This window comes from Chenopodium quinoa, unplaced genomic scaffold (genome assembly GCF_001683475.1).
Source record: "Chenopodium quinoa cultivar QQ74 unplaced genomic scaffold, ASM168347v1, whole genome shotgun sequence".
Lineage (NCBI taxonomy): Eukaryota > Viridiplantae > Streptophyta > Magnoliopsida > Caryophyllales > Amaranthaceae > Chenopodium > Chenopodium quinoa.
In genome coordinates, this window is record NW_018742669.1 from 396,050 (window position 1) to 408,945 (window position 12,896).

The window sequence follows — 12,896 nt, forward strand, 5'->3', positions numbered from 1 at the left end:
TTGCTTAGAAGAGATTATAGAAGGTTTTTTCCTTCAATTTTTAATTTTCTGGGATTTGTTTTTCCTTTTTTGGGGGGAATTACAACTTGCTATGAACCCAATAAAAGTCCTAATTTATGGAAAACAAAATTAAAAAAAAAAATTAGATCTGTACAGTATATGATCTTAGAACCCTAATAATTCCTCTTCTTCCTCGGACGCCAACAAAAGTGTGATTAAAGTGCAAAATCAAAATCTTTGAATTGGGTATTTTTTATCATCTCAAAATCTATCTCGAAGAAAGAAAGAGAAAGAAAAAAGAACCTAATTTTAAAAAGAGGAAAAAGATGAAAAAAAGAAAAATTCTTTCGTTTAGGATTCTCTTTCTAAAAAAAGATTTATTTTTTTATGCAAAAATTCTCTAATCTTTCTCCTTAATCAAGAATCGGCATAATCTCTCCAACAAAGGAGCATAACAACACACCTCCGCATGATATAGAACCTTGCTCTCTGTTCTTTAACAAGACTCGCACATTTTCTCGAGAACGCACACCTTCTGTTCGACGAATTGCCTGAAAGAAACGACGATGAATTTGAAGAAGATTTGGAACTTCCGACGCTTCTTCTACTGCCGTCTTTCTTCGATAACTTCCATTTTTCGTCGAAATATAACGCCGGTGTTGTTGTTGATGATGATGTCGATGTTGTTGATGTCGAAGAAAACGCAGTTTCTAATGCCATCGTTATTGCCAGGAGAAATTGAAGGCTTTTAATGGGGGTTTGATTAATTTGAAGATTTGGGATTTTGATTGCAGAGTGAAAAACGAGGAGAGAGAAAGAGAGATTGAAGAAGATGATTATGATGAGAGAGAGAGAGGATTTGGAGAAGAAGATGGGGTCTGCTATTTATTTACAGGTTGGGAGAGAGAAGGGGTGACAGATGAGTGTGGCAGTGGGTATCACCTGGGCCTCCGTTTTGCTTCGATAAGCCCACTTTCATTTTCTACAAAATATATTCTTAATAATTTAACTTTTATATGGAGTAGTTTGTATTATGTCAAAAGCTTTTGTATACATTCGATGTATAGTAATTATTATTTTATATTGAGATAACTTTTTTTAAATTTAGGATAATTTTTAGACTTTTTTTAGGTAATTTTTATCAATAAAACATAAATATATTTTATTTATGTAGTATATAGATAACTTTCATTCATTTACATGGTAACTTTCGATCATTTTAAGCTAACTTTATAGCTTTTTAAATGTTTGTCGTATAATGTATACTCTGTATTATTCAAAACTATTCGTATTTATTTAAACACTAATTATTTAATGATCTATATGAGTATTTAATGCGGAGTAAGAAACATAGTGGTGGAAAATTTTGATAAATTTATCTAATTATTATTATCATACTTAAATACCCAATAAACCCTTATTTTTAAGGCCTGATTCTTTAAGGGGGTGTTTGGTTCATTATATATGAATTCTAAAACTCATACTAGCCTAAAGTTGTTTGGTTTAATGTTGGAATGATTGTATTTTTTATTACTATAATGGATTGTGAATCTTAGGGGGAGGGGAGGGTATGGGATTCCATAGGTAAGGGGGGAGGGGGAGTTAGAACCCCTTGGGTATGACATTCTATTACTAAAAACCTCAACCAAACAAAAAAAAATAGATGAAATGGATTTTAACTCCATTCCAACCCATTCCAAATGATCCACCAAACGACCTCTAATTTAATTTTACATCACATGGATGATTTTGCATTTTACCCCTCTCTTTCTTTCTTTTTCCCACTACCAAAAAAAGTGAGCCCAATCTCTGTAGTGCAACATTAAAAGAACGGAGAAAGTATAACGCTTTGAGTTTTATATAAAGTATAATTTGTTTGCTTGTTATATTTGATGATTTATACCAATATTTGATACGAACATAGTCATGGAAAATTGTGTTAAATTCATATTAAAATACACTTAATTATCAAAGTTATAAAAAGTGCGAAGCATATAAGATTAATTTTTTTTTGTTACTGTTACAATTTTGGTAACCTAGCGTAGCAAGTGTAGCAACGCCCAAATTGTTAATTTTGTTTTTTGTTGAGATTATTATTTGAAAATTAATATTGTAATGGTATAGTGAATTCCCAAGGCACACGCCATGTTTGGATGGAAGTGAGGTGATACATTGAAAATAGGAGAGGAATGGAGAAAATAGGAGGAGTTCCGCATTTTATGATGAAAATTCTTAGGTGGTTTGGATTTACTGCCTTAATTTTCGTATTTACTTGGTTAAAGATAATTTTAAGATTGATAGTCCCCTATTTTTATCTTTTTCACGATATTAAGAATTTTAAACAAGATAAATATTTTTTGAGTTTTGTTAAACATGCACTCATAGTTAGACTTGTTCTTTAATTTGCGGATAAAGTAGGAGAAATTATAGAAAGTACTCGGTAGAAATTTTCATGTTATTATTAGTGTTATTAATTGAGTTGAGATTTGCTCTTGAGTTTTGTTTTGTTAAGCAGGTAATTAGACTCGTTCTCTAATTTGCGGATAAAATAGGAGAAATTATAGTAAATAGGAAATTTCACGTTATTAATTAAGAGTGCTATTAATTGAGTTGAGAGATTTGTCCTTGAGTTTTGTTAAGCAAGTAGTTAGACTTGTTCTCTTATTTGCGGATAAAGTAGGAGAAATTATAGGGAGTAGGAAAGAGTTTTTTTTACCAAGTACATAGTTAGTTAGATTAGCTTGTTTTGATGTTTTCTAATTTGCTGATAAAGTAGGAGAAATTATAGGAAGTAATGAATGACACAGTCTAATAAAAGGATAGATGTGGCAATTTTTAAAGAAGATTATCATATTATCAATGTTACCAAAGTCGTAAAACATTAAGGAGTTTGACATGGCACATTATGTGAAGTACTCTTGTTTAGTTAAATTCTTAAATACTTCATATACGAAAGTATATGAAGAGAATAATTTTATGAGAAATTTTGAATGTTATTGGTGATTGATGTATTTATAGTCAACTAGCCTTCTGGCCCGCACAATGCACGGGTTGTTTATAGGTATACAATATATACATTTTTTTTTTAATAATATGGTTTTATTGGAAAATGAATAGTTTTTAAAGGAGAAAAAGGGGTGAAAATTAAATGTAATTGTAGAAGATGTTAAGTTGGGGGAAAGTGAACCAAACAACATTCATACATGTATTGAATTAAAGCTAGGTATTTATTTATTTATTTATTTATTTTAATATGAGAAAGGGGATTTAAAAAGAAAAGGTTAAATAAAATGACATGTGGCATTGGTGAAGAATAAAATTTACATGTGACAAAATGGACATGATGGTTTATGTTTTTAAATATTAAGTATAGATATAGATATTGGTAAAAATTAAAGTTAAATATTAATAATAAGCGAGACTATTAAAATTGTGACAATTATTCAAAAACGGACGAAACTCGTATTTGGTGGTGGGTAGAGGGAGTACTCGTATATATAAATATAATAGCTGTAAAATGAAAGAATGCAGTCCCTGAAGTGGGGGAGAGGTATGCAGATGGCAGACTGGAAAACTGAAACAGAAGCAGCAAATTAATATAAGTGTATGTGTATGTAAATGGTAATGAAAAAAGAGGGACTTCATTCATAAAGGCTATTTGTATTTCCCTGTTTTGCATCACATGATCTAATGCAGTATCACAATATGGAGATCAATATGGAGAATAACGTGATTCTTTCTAACGTTTTTTTTTTTTTCTTTTTCCAATCAAATCTTCATGTCAATCCTAATTATAATTCTCATTATTTTTTGTCATTTTAGTTTATTTTTAAAAATACTGTGTTGTAGGTGAATTATTGTTTTGTATGGTATGATTGAAAATTCGAGCACTCCTTCACGCCAAAAAATAAAGGGTAAAAAATTGGTTAAATATGGAGCTTGTCTTTTATGTTATGGGGTTTAAATAATTAACATAAACTTAAGAATGCTTACTTCATTGTTTACTTTTAATAATAGGACACACTTTAGTTGACTTTTTTTTTTTAACTAGTAATTCGTATTTTGATCACATTCATTATGTTTAATTAGCAACACCGTTTAATGAGCTTACGTCCGCAATAAATCAACTTAAATACGAAGTATAATAGAAGAACAAAAAATAATGTTATTTAGAGGTTTTATCACTTGAATACTTGACCTATTTTTGCCTTCAAAACATCATCGAACATACATGCGTGGTGGTCTCCATAAGACCCGTTTGGTGAATAAAAAAGGATAATTTGAGCAAATCTCATGAGATTCAATCACCCCATCACTGAAGATTGAAAGTGGTATGGCTCTCGTCTCTCGATGGTTAGTGCATTTAAAATAGTGGTCACCTTTCATGATTTCTTAGACCATTTATCAACATAAAATCCACTAACAAACTTTTAAAACAAGAATATTACCCAAAAATATTATATATTTAAAAAATAGAGGAAAAGTAGAACTAAAATCTGTGAAGTTTTCAGTGAATCGAAAATGCAAATGTGGATCATACGCATGTGTTTCATTGAGTTTCAAACGAATATGATTATCAATCAAATCAAATGTTTTTGACAAAAACTACACATAATTATAAATGTTTAAAATAATAATATTGGTCAATAATATCAGATCTTATGTAATTAGTGCTTTAGACATTAAAAATCCACGAGTTGGCCCACGAGTTGCTTTCATTAAGTCAAGATATTCTATTATAGTCTATAAATTATATGCACCACCCTATCCATTATCTTCTTAATGCAATTGTTATTACTGATCAGTTATGCTCAAGAATTAAAGAAATTATATAAAACGACTTAAATATTTGATATGCTTCGTATATTACTTGTGCATTTGTGCTCCTTTACATTTGATGATGAAGTGTTAACTTAAGAATGTGTCATACTTAACGACTTTTAGGATCAAACAAAATTCTTGTTTAAATTATTAAATTTTCTCCACTTTACAATGATTAGAACTAATTAATTAAACAATCGTAGCTCTCATCACTTTAGGGCTTCCACCTTATCCTCGTCCTCACTCCAAAACATAAACAAATTTTCGACTTTATTGTTGATTTTTTCTTTTACACAACACTAATAATTTATGAACATAAGCGAACTAAGTAATTTTTTTACACCAATCAAACAAGTATTTAACATCACATTTTTACTTGTTACCCAAAGATTAAAGATAGATGAGGCCTTGAGAAGAGGTGATGAAAATGGTAGCTACAAAAAATAAATGCATTTGTCTTGGAAAAATGAAATGACAAACCATAACAAACATGACATGTCTATCACACGCTTTTTACATCATTTCATCCATAATAATAGTAGTAAAGGTAGACTAGACATTTTCAGTTAGCAAATTTGATATCTGTTGCAAATCTGTTGGGTTTAAATTGAGGAAGTCTCCTACAATAATCTTTCTCATTGGCCATAAAAATATAAAGTTGAATGAATAATGAAGGATCATATAAGTATATCAAAAATCATACGCTACACTATTGGATTGGTAATTCCGTTTCTTTTTTTGTTTTGTTTTTTTTCTGATGCTAATAATAATAATGTATGTAACGTGATGATATGATATGTTATTATCATCAAAATATCATATAGTTATATCATAGGGATCATACAATCAAGTAACCATGATTTATAGGTTTCACAGTTTACAAGAAAGATTTTAAAGTAGTACTTTTATTAGGAGATTTTATTTTGTTTCCTCCCTTAGTATTTGTTTAATATCTCAATATTGAATATTGATGACATCTTCCATCATTGTACGCGGATGTCCATTGTCCAAGCTCTTGAATATGTATGTGAATTTGAGCTTCTGTAAGGTGAGCAACCGCATAGAGTTCTCGGATGAAAAGGTCTCAAAATTGATATTTCATTATACGAGATATTTTTTCACGGTATATATAGAGAAAATAATTGGTAATGATTTAATCTTCAATTTTATATAAAATAGATAAATAAATTAAAGGCCCAATATTATATAGTTGCACTGGATCATTGTCATTGCTAGTATTTGTAGTCCCACCTCTACTCTTGAACCAAACTTTTGTTCGCAATTCCAATTATAGCTCTACTCAAGGTTAGTCAATCAGGAATGTATGGAGCACATTAGCTAAGTTTTTACTCGGTATATTTAATAAAAAATGATATATGTAATCACAAATCAATTAAATACTAGAAATATGATTGTAATGAATATTTAACTTTATATCGAATGGTTATTAATTTTTGTAATCAATTTTAATTTCTTAATTACTACGTCGGCAAAATTTATACAGGTAGTTTTTTACTTCCCAAAAAAATGGTGCAACAGTGATGAAATGAATCAAATGATCTTGTGCGATGTGATAGTACCCTTACTAAGGCTCGCTTTTTCCAAACTGAGCTCTCATGAGTCATGACTTGGATGATACGCACACTTTTTCTTTTTCTTTTTTTTTTCTCTGATTTAATCCACAAAAATATCTTACGTTAAAATTTTATGTTGGAATATTTTACAATGAAATTTTGAGGATAATATCTTTTTAAAAATCAAATCTCCTTGTTTTTTCAATTAAAAGTGGAGCCTTTGTGATTGCGTTAAGCTGTCTGAGTCACAAGCAGCATGCATGAATGCATGAATGCATAGGCTTACCCTAGCTCATACTTGTATTACCATATCGAATTACATCCCAAATTTATCATGCTTGATATTTTTATTTTTTTTATGAATATTCCTATTCTTTTGCTCCATTTGACTTTTCATGGTCTCCAAGACGCATCTTATAACGTACATAACTCCATTTTTATAAGCGTAAAAATTATAAAAAATTTAATATTAATAAAATATGCAATGTGACGAATCCAAGAAGACCCTACTTGACTATATTTTCACTTATAGATTAATAGATATTTATGGTCAAAGTTTTAAAAGTTTGACACAATTATTTACAATGGGGCAAAAAAATAAAGAAAGAGGGAGTATATGCTTAATTTACCTTGTGATCAATATAACCATTATTATTTTTGTTGTAAAGAGTGCTAAAAAAACATTCATTTAATACACTACCTAACTAAAATCAATCTACAATCCAGGTATTAGTAAATAATGTCAACCAAAAATCAATACTCATTTTATGAATGATAAGAGTCACCTTTAATTATTAGATAGAGAAAAATAAATTACAATCCGTCATCCAAGCTAGTGTAATGTCCATACTTGTAGTAAGCAATATGAAAGAATCGGAATATAATCTACAAATGTTGATTAAATATTGTAGGAAAAGCGTGTCAAAATACAATACCATACGTGTCTAAGATAGATTTCCATGTACATATAATTAAACAAATATATTTGGTATGTTATATAATGTACTTCAAATTGTGGGCTAATTTATTAATTAATTTATTTATCAAAGTTTGACATGTGAACAATTTATTTGACCAGTTAATTTATTTGGATGGTATAAATTTGGATCTAATGTGAAACAAAATTCTAGTCACATTATTTGGTCTTATAGACCACTAGTATATATTCACATAAAATAAAGCTTTTATGTACTGACATTTTAATTTTTTTTAACCTGTAAGACTACTATTAACAAAAATAAGGCTTGTTTTAATGGGTATGGTATTCCTCACCAAGAGCAGGATTCCTACCACTATACCAATCAACAATTCAACATTATTGATCCTTTTATCTCATTAAAATATAAACTTATGATATGTATAATACATGTTCGGAAATTTCATAAATGAAATTCAGACTGGCTTAAACCCTGTTTTTTTGAGCTTCTGAGCAGAGCAGGTGTCAGTAGAACAAAACACAGTAGGTGTCAGCAGAGCAGAGCAAAAAAGAACAGGGGCTTTAATACATCTCAAATTGAGGCTGACTTAACATATCTCACAAAAAATTATTATGAAGCAGTATTGTCTACGACTCGTGTCACACATACAGTTGAGATATATTCCCTTTAGCTTCAGAACTATATAAGCAACTTCAATACTTGATACTATCATCATATAAATAACACAAAATGGTACTAAACAATGTCATAATCAAATAAATGAAAGTTACATAAAAATAAGATATGAAGGCTATCTTTATCAAAAACATGAATGGTAAGATGCTAACGTTAGGAGGAGGTGGAGTGAGGAGGAAAGAGAAATAATGGTAAATCTGAGAGCTGGACCAGAAAACTGGAGTCCTCAAAACATAGATAGTTGTGGGCCTGTTAACTTTAGTGGGCCTGAAATTGGGTTTTCATCCTCTGAGCATCCGCGTCGATATATTACTAGTCGCTTTCCTTGTTCTTGGCTCACACGTGCCGGTTGCCTTCATGTTTGGACTTCGGGAAATTGGTGGGTCCTCTTTAATTTGTTCGTGTGTGTCACCATGTGTGATCTTATAATTAAGTATAGTGTTTAATGGAGTTGGAGATTTTTTATGTGGTTAATATAGTGAGTGATACTATTGAATATTAAGTTGGAGTATTTAATTTCAATATATATATATACAAGTATTTTTTAATTTTTTTTTTCTAAATGAGTCACATGGGTATTATAAAGGGAGGGGATTAAGATTTATAATTTATTGCAAGTAAACCCTAAATCTATGCCACTAGACTTAAACCTCATCGATTTTCTTTTTAATATTAAAAGAAATAAGTTGGGAGTAAACTTGGTTATTAGTCGCCTCATGCATTTAGGATTGAGACCTTTGATTAATACCTTGGCAGTTAACCAAGCATTTGCTTGGCGGAGTTGGTGGAAAAATTCACCTTTATTGTGACTTTGAGATTATGAGTTTGAGCCATACACCTCTACCAACTACATTTGCTTGGGAGTAGGAGGATTCTCTTACCTCCCATTCTACTTTCAAGTGTTGACCTGCGAAATTGGGCTGATTTAATCTATTAGAGGTGTTAGTTTAATATGGTTCATCTTATCAATTGGTTGTGAGTGTAATGGTAATTAAAGTTGCACTTAATAGAGAAGATTGCGTGTTCGACCCCTCACGACAACAATTTGAAGGATATTGAAACTTATCCACCCGTAATTGAGCCTCGATAGGTTAACTAGGTGAAAAAAAAAAAATAAAAAAAAATCCCCTTTCTTTAAAAAAATTGACCTTGGCGGTTAGATTGAAAATACTATTTCGCGCCACATACTTCACCGATCCCCGACAATTTCATCCTCCAAGCTTCCACGCTACTCGAGGAGAGAGAAATCAGAAGAGAGAAAAGGTGGCGATAGACGATTCTCCGGCACCTTTCGTCGGAAACCCTAATCTTCAACATTGTTCTCCGGCAACGCGCTTCGCAACCTGCCACGTTTGATTTTCTCTCTCATCCTCTGTTCTTCAATGATTATACTAATTAATTCGAGATTGTTGCGTTTTTATTTTGATTTTTCTTCTGCGATTGAATTTAAATTTTCCCGCCCAAATTTATATAAATTGGAATTTTTTTTTGTTCTTCCATTTTTTTTCCTCAGAATTTCAAATTTGTCTCTGAATGATAGCAGATGCTGCGAGATTTTCCGTATTTGAAGCCTCTCTTACTGTCAGTCTTCTTTTCTTCATCTTAATTTTCTATCTCCTCCCCAAAACAATCTATCAATTTCTTCCTGAATTGGGATTTACTTAAACCCTAACCCTAATTTTAATTTTGCAAGGCGACCTTCAATTCGTCATAACAATGTCAAATTCCACCGGAATTGTTCGATTATAGCTACGAAAATGGAGAATGGTACTTCCAAGAAAGTAGAGACCCTATCAGGAGGTGCATTGGTGGTATTAGAAGGGTTAGATCGAAGTGGAAAGAGCTCTCAGTGTAGTGAGCTTCTTTCTCACTTGAAATTTCTTGGGTATCCTGTTGAGTTATGACGGTATCCTGATCGAAACACCGCCTTTGGGGAGATGATTTCGGCTTATCTTTCCAATCAATCTAATTTGGATGATCATACCATTCATCTCTTATTTAGTGCTAATCGATGGGAGAAAAGGTTGTTCCTTTTTTTTTTTTTTTCTTTTCTAATTTTGATTTATAATTTACTTTGGAATTATTTGTTGGGTGTAGCTTTCCAATTGTTTGATGTGTATGTCTAGCATAATTTGATTTCTTTCCATGCTGATTTGGGTTAGGCATGTTCTGATTAGGCTATTATTGTTCATATTATTATTTTGTTTACTTCTCTTTGCAATAACTTTGCTATTATATGCATAAATGGTTTTGATAATATTCTTTTGGGATTGTGGAAATAATGTGAACTATACAATTCTACTAGATATAGTTTCTTTGAATTTACATTTATTAGGCTAAGTCCTAAAGGCGGCATGCCTTGTGTCGACCTCAAAGACTATCCTCACAAATTTTGAATTGGAATTGTTAATGTTACTATGCTATTTTGTATAGATTAATGTTACTATGAACATTTTGTATGGACTAATGTCTCTAAGCTATTTATCACTGGCAGATATTTTATGATTCAATTGGCAGTTCTCTTAGTACATACTAATGTTCAGGTATTCCCTTGGAATATAGGAAACTTTATTATTGAATTATGGGGACTTTAGCTTATACTAGTACATGCTTACTTTTGTTTGTAGATGATGTTTGTTCTGCATGTATGAGGTGTAATAGTATTATGAAAGAACGAATCAATCCCATTTACTGAAATTGGAACAACATATTGAAGAAAGTTTCCTATTCCTTGTATTGAGGCTTTTTGGATGTTGCTATCAAAATTGGTACGAAGAATTGCTTTGTGATTGGATTCATAAGACTATAGGGACAGGATTCCACAACGTTGATTGAATTTCATTGCTGCATGCATCTTGTTCACGGAGTGTTGGCTTGTTTTGCAATCGAAAACCTATCCTAAATTGAGAGTTATGAGTGTTGACTACATGCTTCAATTATTCCAAGTCTTCCAACTCTTACCAATTAGCCAAACCATTCAAGTATGTCTAAATTTACATGCAATGTGATTGTTTTGCTCTTTTCACAGGCACCAGAGATGGGATTGCTGGCTCCTGACATGGTCTTATACCTTGATATATCACCAGAGGTATATATTCAGAAAGCAAGCTTTTGAATTTGGAACTTATTTGCAACAACATGGTTAGTTAGCTAGGCCTGACAGGATTTTTGTCTTTAGATCTGTGAAGAAATTATGAAATGGATGTTAGACATGTATCCCTTTCCATATTGATTTACGGCATGCACCATTTGTTTGGTGAGCATTGAGACACAGGGCTGTCAAATAACATCTTAGTTCTTTCATATAGCTTCCCCGGACTTATGCCAGATACAGCTACAAGTATATTACTCCCCGTCTTATCACACTTCTCAATCACAAGAAGGTGATACAAGTCACAACCAATATAGTACCTGAACAAATATTAAGGCCTTTTTCTTTGTTCTATCTGTAAATACTACCAGTTCCATTCCACCAAATCTTTTAATGTCAGGTCAAAGTGACAAAGTATATCCTAATATAGTGAAATCTATTTTGAATTTGCAGAAAGCTGCTGAAAGAGGTGGCTATGGTGATGAGCGATATGAGCGTCTTGACTTCCAGGGGAAGGTCAGAGAAAAATATAAGACTCTTTATGATGCTTCATGGAAGGTATTTGTTCTTTCATATATTTCGTATGATTTTCTCACTTTGATATTTGTCACTTGATATATTTTGTTTTTTCTTAAACACTTTTTGGCATGCAACATATTACGTTTGTCATTTTGCCGTGGTAAGTATTTTTGACAGTAGTGCTCCGTAAAATTATCTTCAATCACATAATATGAAGGTATCTCTCTGATTTCTAATTGCATAATAATAAAATCTATAAAAAGTTGACTAATATATTGTAGCTAATCCAACAATAAATAACATAATACTCCGTTACATGGAGTATTTATTTTTATGTATTAGTAAAAATAATATCAAGTCAAATATTATACATGTATATCATTATTTTCTGAACTTGAATCTTTTTATTTATATATCTAATCTTGACATGTCTTTCAACTATGGAGTACTCTGTAGTTTCTACGAGTTTGGTTGCTTTGCCATTCTAGCTCTGCCCTTTACATCAAACTCTATATACAGAGTAAATGTCATCAAGATTTTTAAACATTGCAAATGGTAATAGGTTGTTGATGCCTGCTTGCCAATGGAAGAAGTCCAGAAGATGCTCAGAGAATATGTGCTTGAGTGTGTCGCAGAATGCCAAAATGGAAAGGCTCTCTCTCACCTTTGGTTACATTAGCCCTGATTGCTTGCTGGATTTTGTCCAGGTCCTATGCTTTCTGCTTGCGTGTTGGGAGTCGATTAATTTACTCCCTCAACCCCGTAAAGAATGGTCATTGTAAGTTTTTAGGGGTCAAATTTTAAAAACTTTGACCACAATTTTTCACTAATGTATAAGAAAATTACAGTTTGGGATTGTGTTAAATTCATTTCAATATCTATTTTTAGAATATCAAATTTATATATTTTTACATGTATTAGGTGTATTTGTAGTTTAAGAGTATCTTTGGAGATTTTAAAAAGTCAAATGAGACAATCTTTAAAGGGCGGAGGGAATATTATGATTTACTCCGTATCTCTTTAGAATAGTTTTAGTTATACCACCATATTCTAAACTCCAAGTTGAGGCATGTTTTTGCCTTCTCTTAGAGCTCTTTGAGAAGTTTATGTTAAATTGTTAAGTAGATTGCCCAAGTGCTGATGTTCGAGGGCGGATTATAACACTGTTGCACTTGCACTCCATATTTTGTATACAATTCATCCAAATTTATGAGTAAATGATCAGACCAAGTGCGGATGTTTGAGGGCGGATTCTAATACCGTGTTTTACACTGTATA

General features: G+C 31.4%; 2 protein-coding genes across 3 annotated transcripts; one reads left to right on the plus strand and one right to left on the minus strand.

The window, feature by feature from the left end:
• Window positions 1–1,001, minus strand: LOC110722329. Its single transcript, XM_021901606.1, has one exon. It carries the CDS (start codon window positions 718–720, stop codon window positions 418–420), a length of 303 nt encoding a protein of 100 aa, XP_021757298.1. The 5' UTR covers window positions 721–1,001; the 3' UTR covers window positions 1–417.
• Window positions 1,002–8,186: 7,185 nt separating this feature from the next.
• On the plus strand, window positions 8,187–12,602 carry LOC110722330 (thymidylate kinase-like). Of its 2 annotated transcripts, none has more exons than XM_021901608.1 (4): window positions 8,187–10,031; window positions 11,037–11,096; window positions 11,553–11,657; window positions 12,181–12,602. In XM_021901608.1, exons 1-4 carry the CDS (start codon window positions 10,020–10,022, stop codon window positions 12,295–12,297), a joined length of 294 nt encoding a protein of 97 aa, XP_021757300.1. In that variant the 5' UTR covers window positions 8,187–10,019; the 3' UTR covers window positions 12,298–12,602. The 2 variants fall into 2 exon arrangements, with proteins under 2 accessions (XP_021757300.1, XP_021757299.1); XM_021901607.1 differs by having other exon boundaries at window positions 8,187–9,589; window positions 9,702–11,096.
• Window positions 12,603–12,896: the final 294 nt, after the last annotated feature.

What these genes read in the sequence shown, in the direction of transcription:
- LOC110722329 (XM_021901606.1), bottom strand. Translation starts at nt 720, where the DNA reads ATGGCATTAGAAACTGCGTTTTCTTCGACATCAACAACATCGACATCA.
- LOC110722330 (XM_021901607.1), top strand. Translation starts at nt 10,992, where the DNA reads ATGTCTAAATTTACATGCAATGTGATTGTTTTGCTCTTTTCACAGGCA. An exon ending in ACCTTGATATATCACCAGAG is followed by an intron (nt 11,097 to 11,552) that starts GTATATATTCAG and finishes TTGAATTTGCAG; the next exon opens with AAAGCTGCTGAAAGAGGTGG. An exon ending in TTTATGATGCTTCATGGAAG is followed by an intron (nt 11,658 to 12,180) that starts GTATTTGTTCTT and finishes AAATGGTAATAG; the next exon opens with GTTGTTGATGCCTGCTTGCC.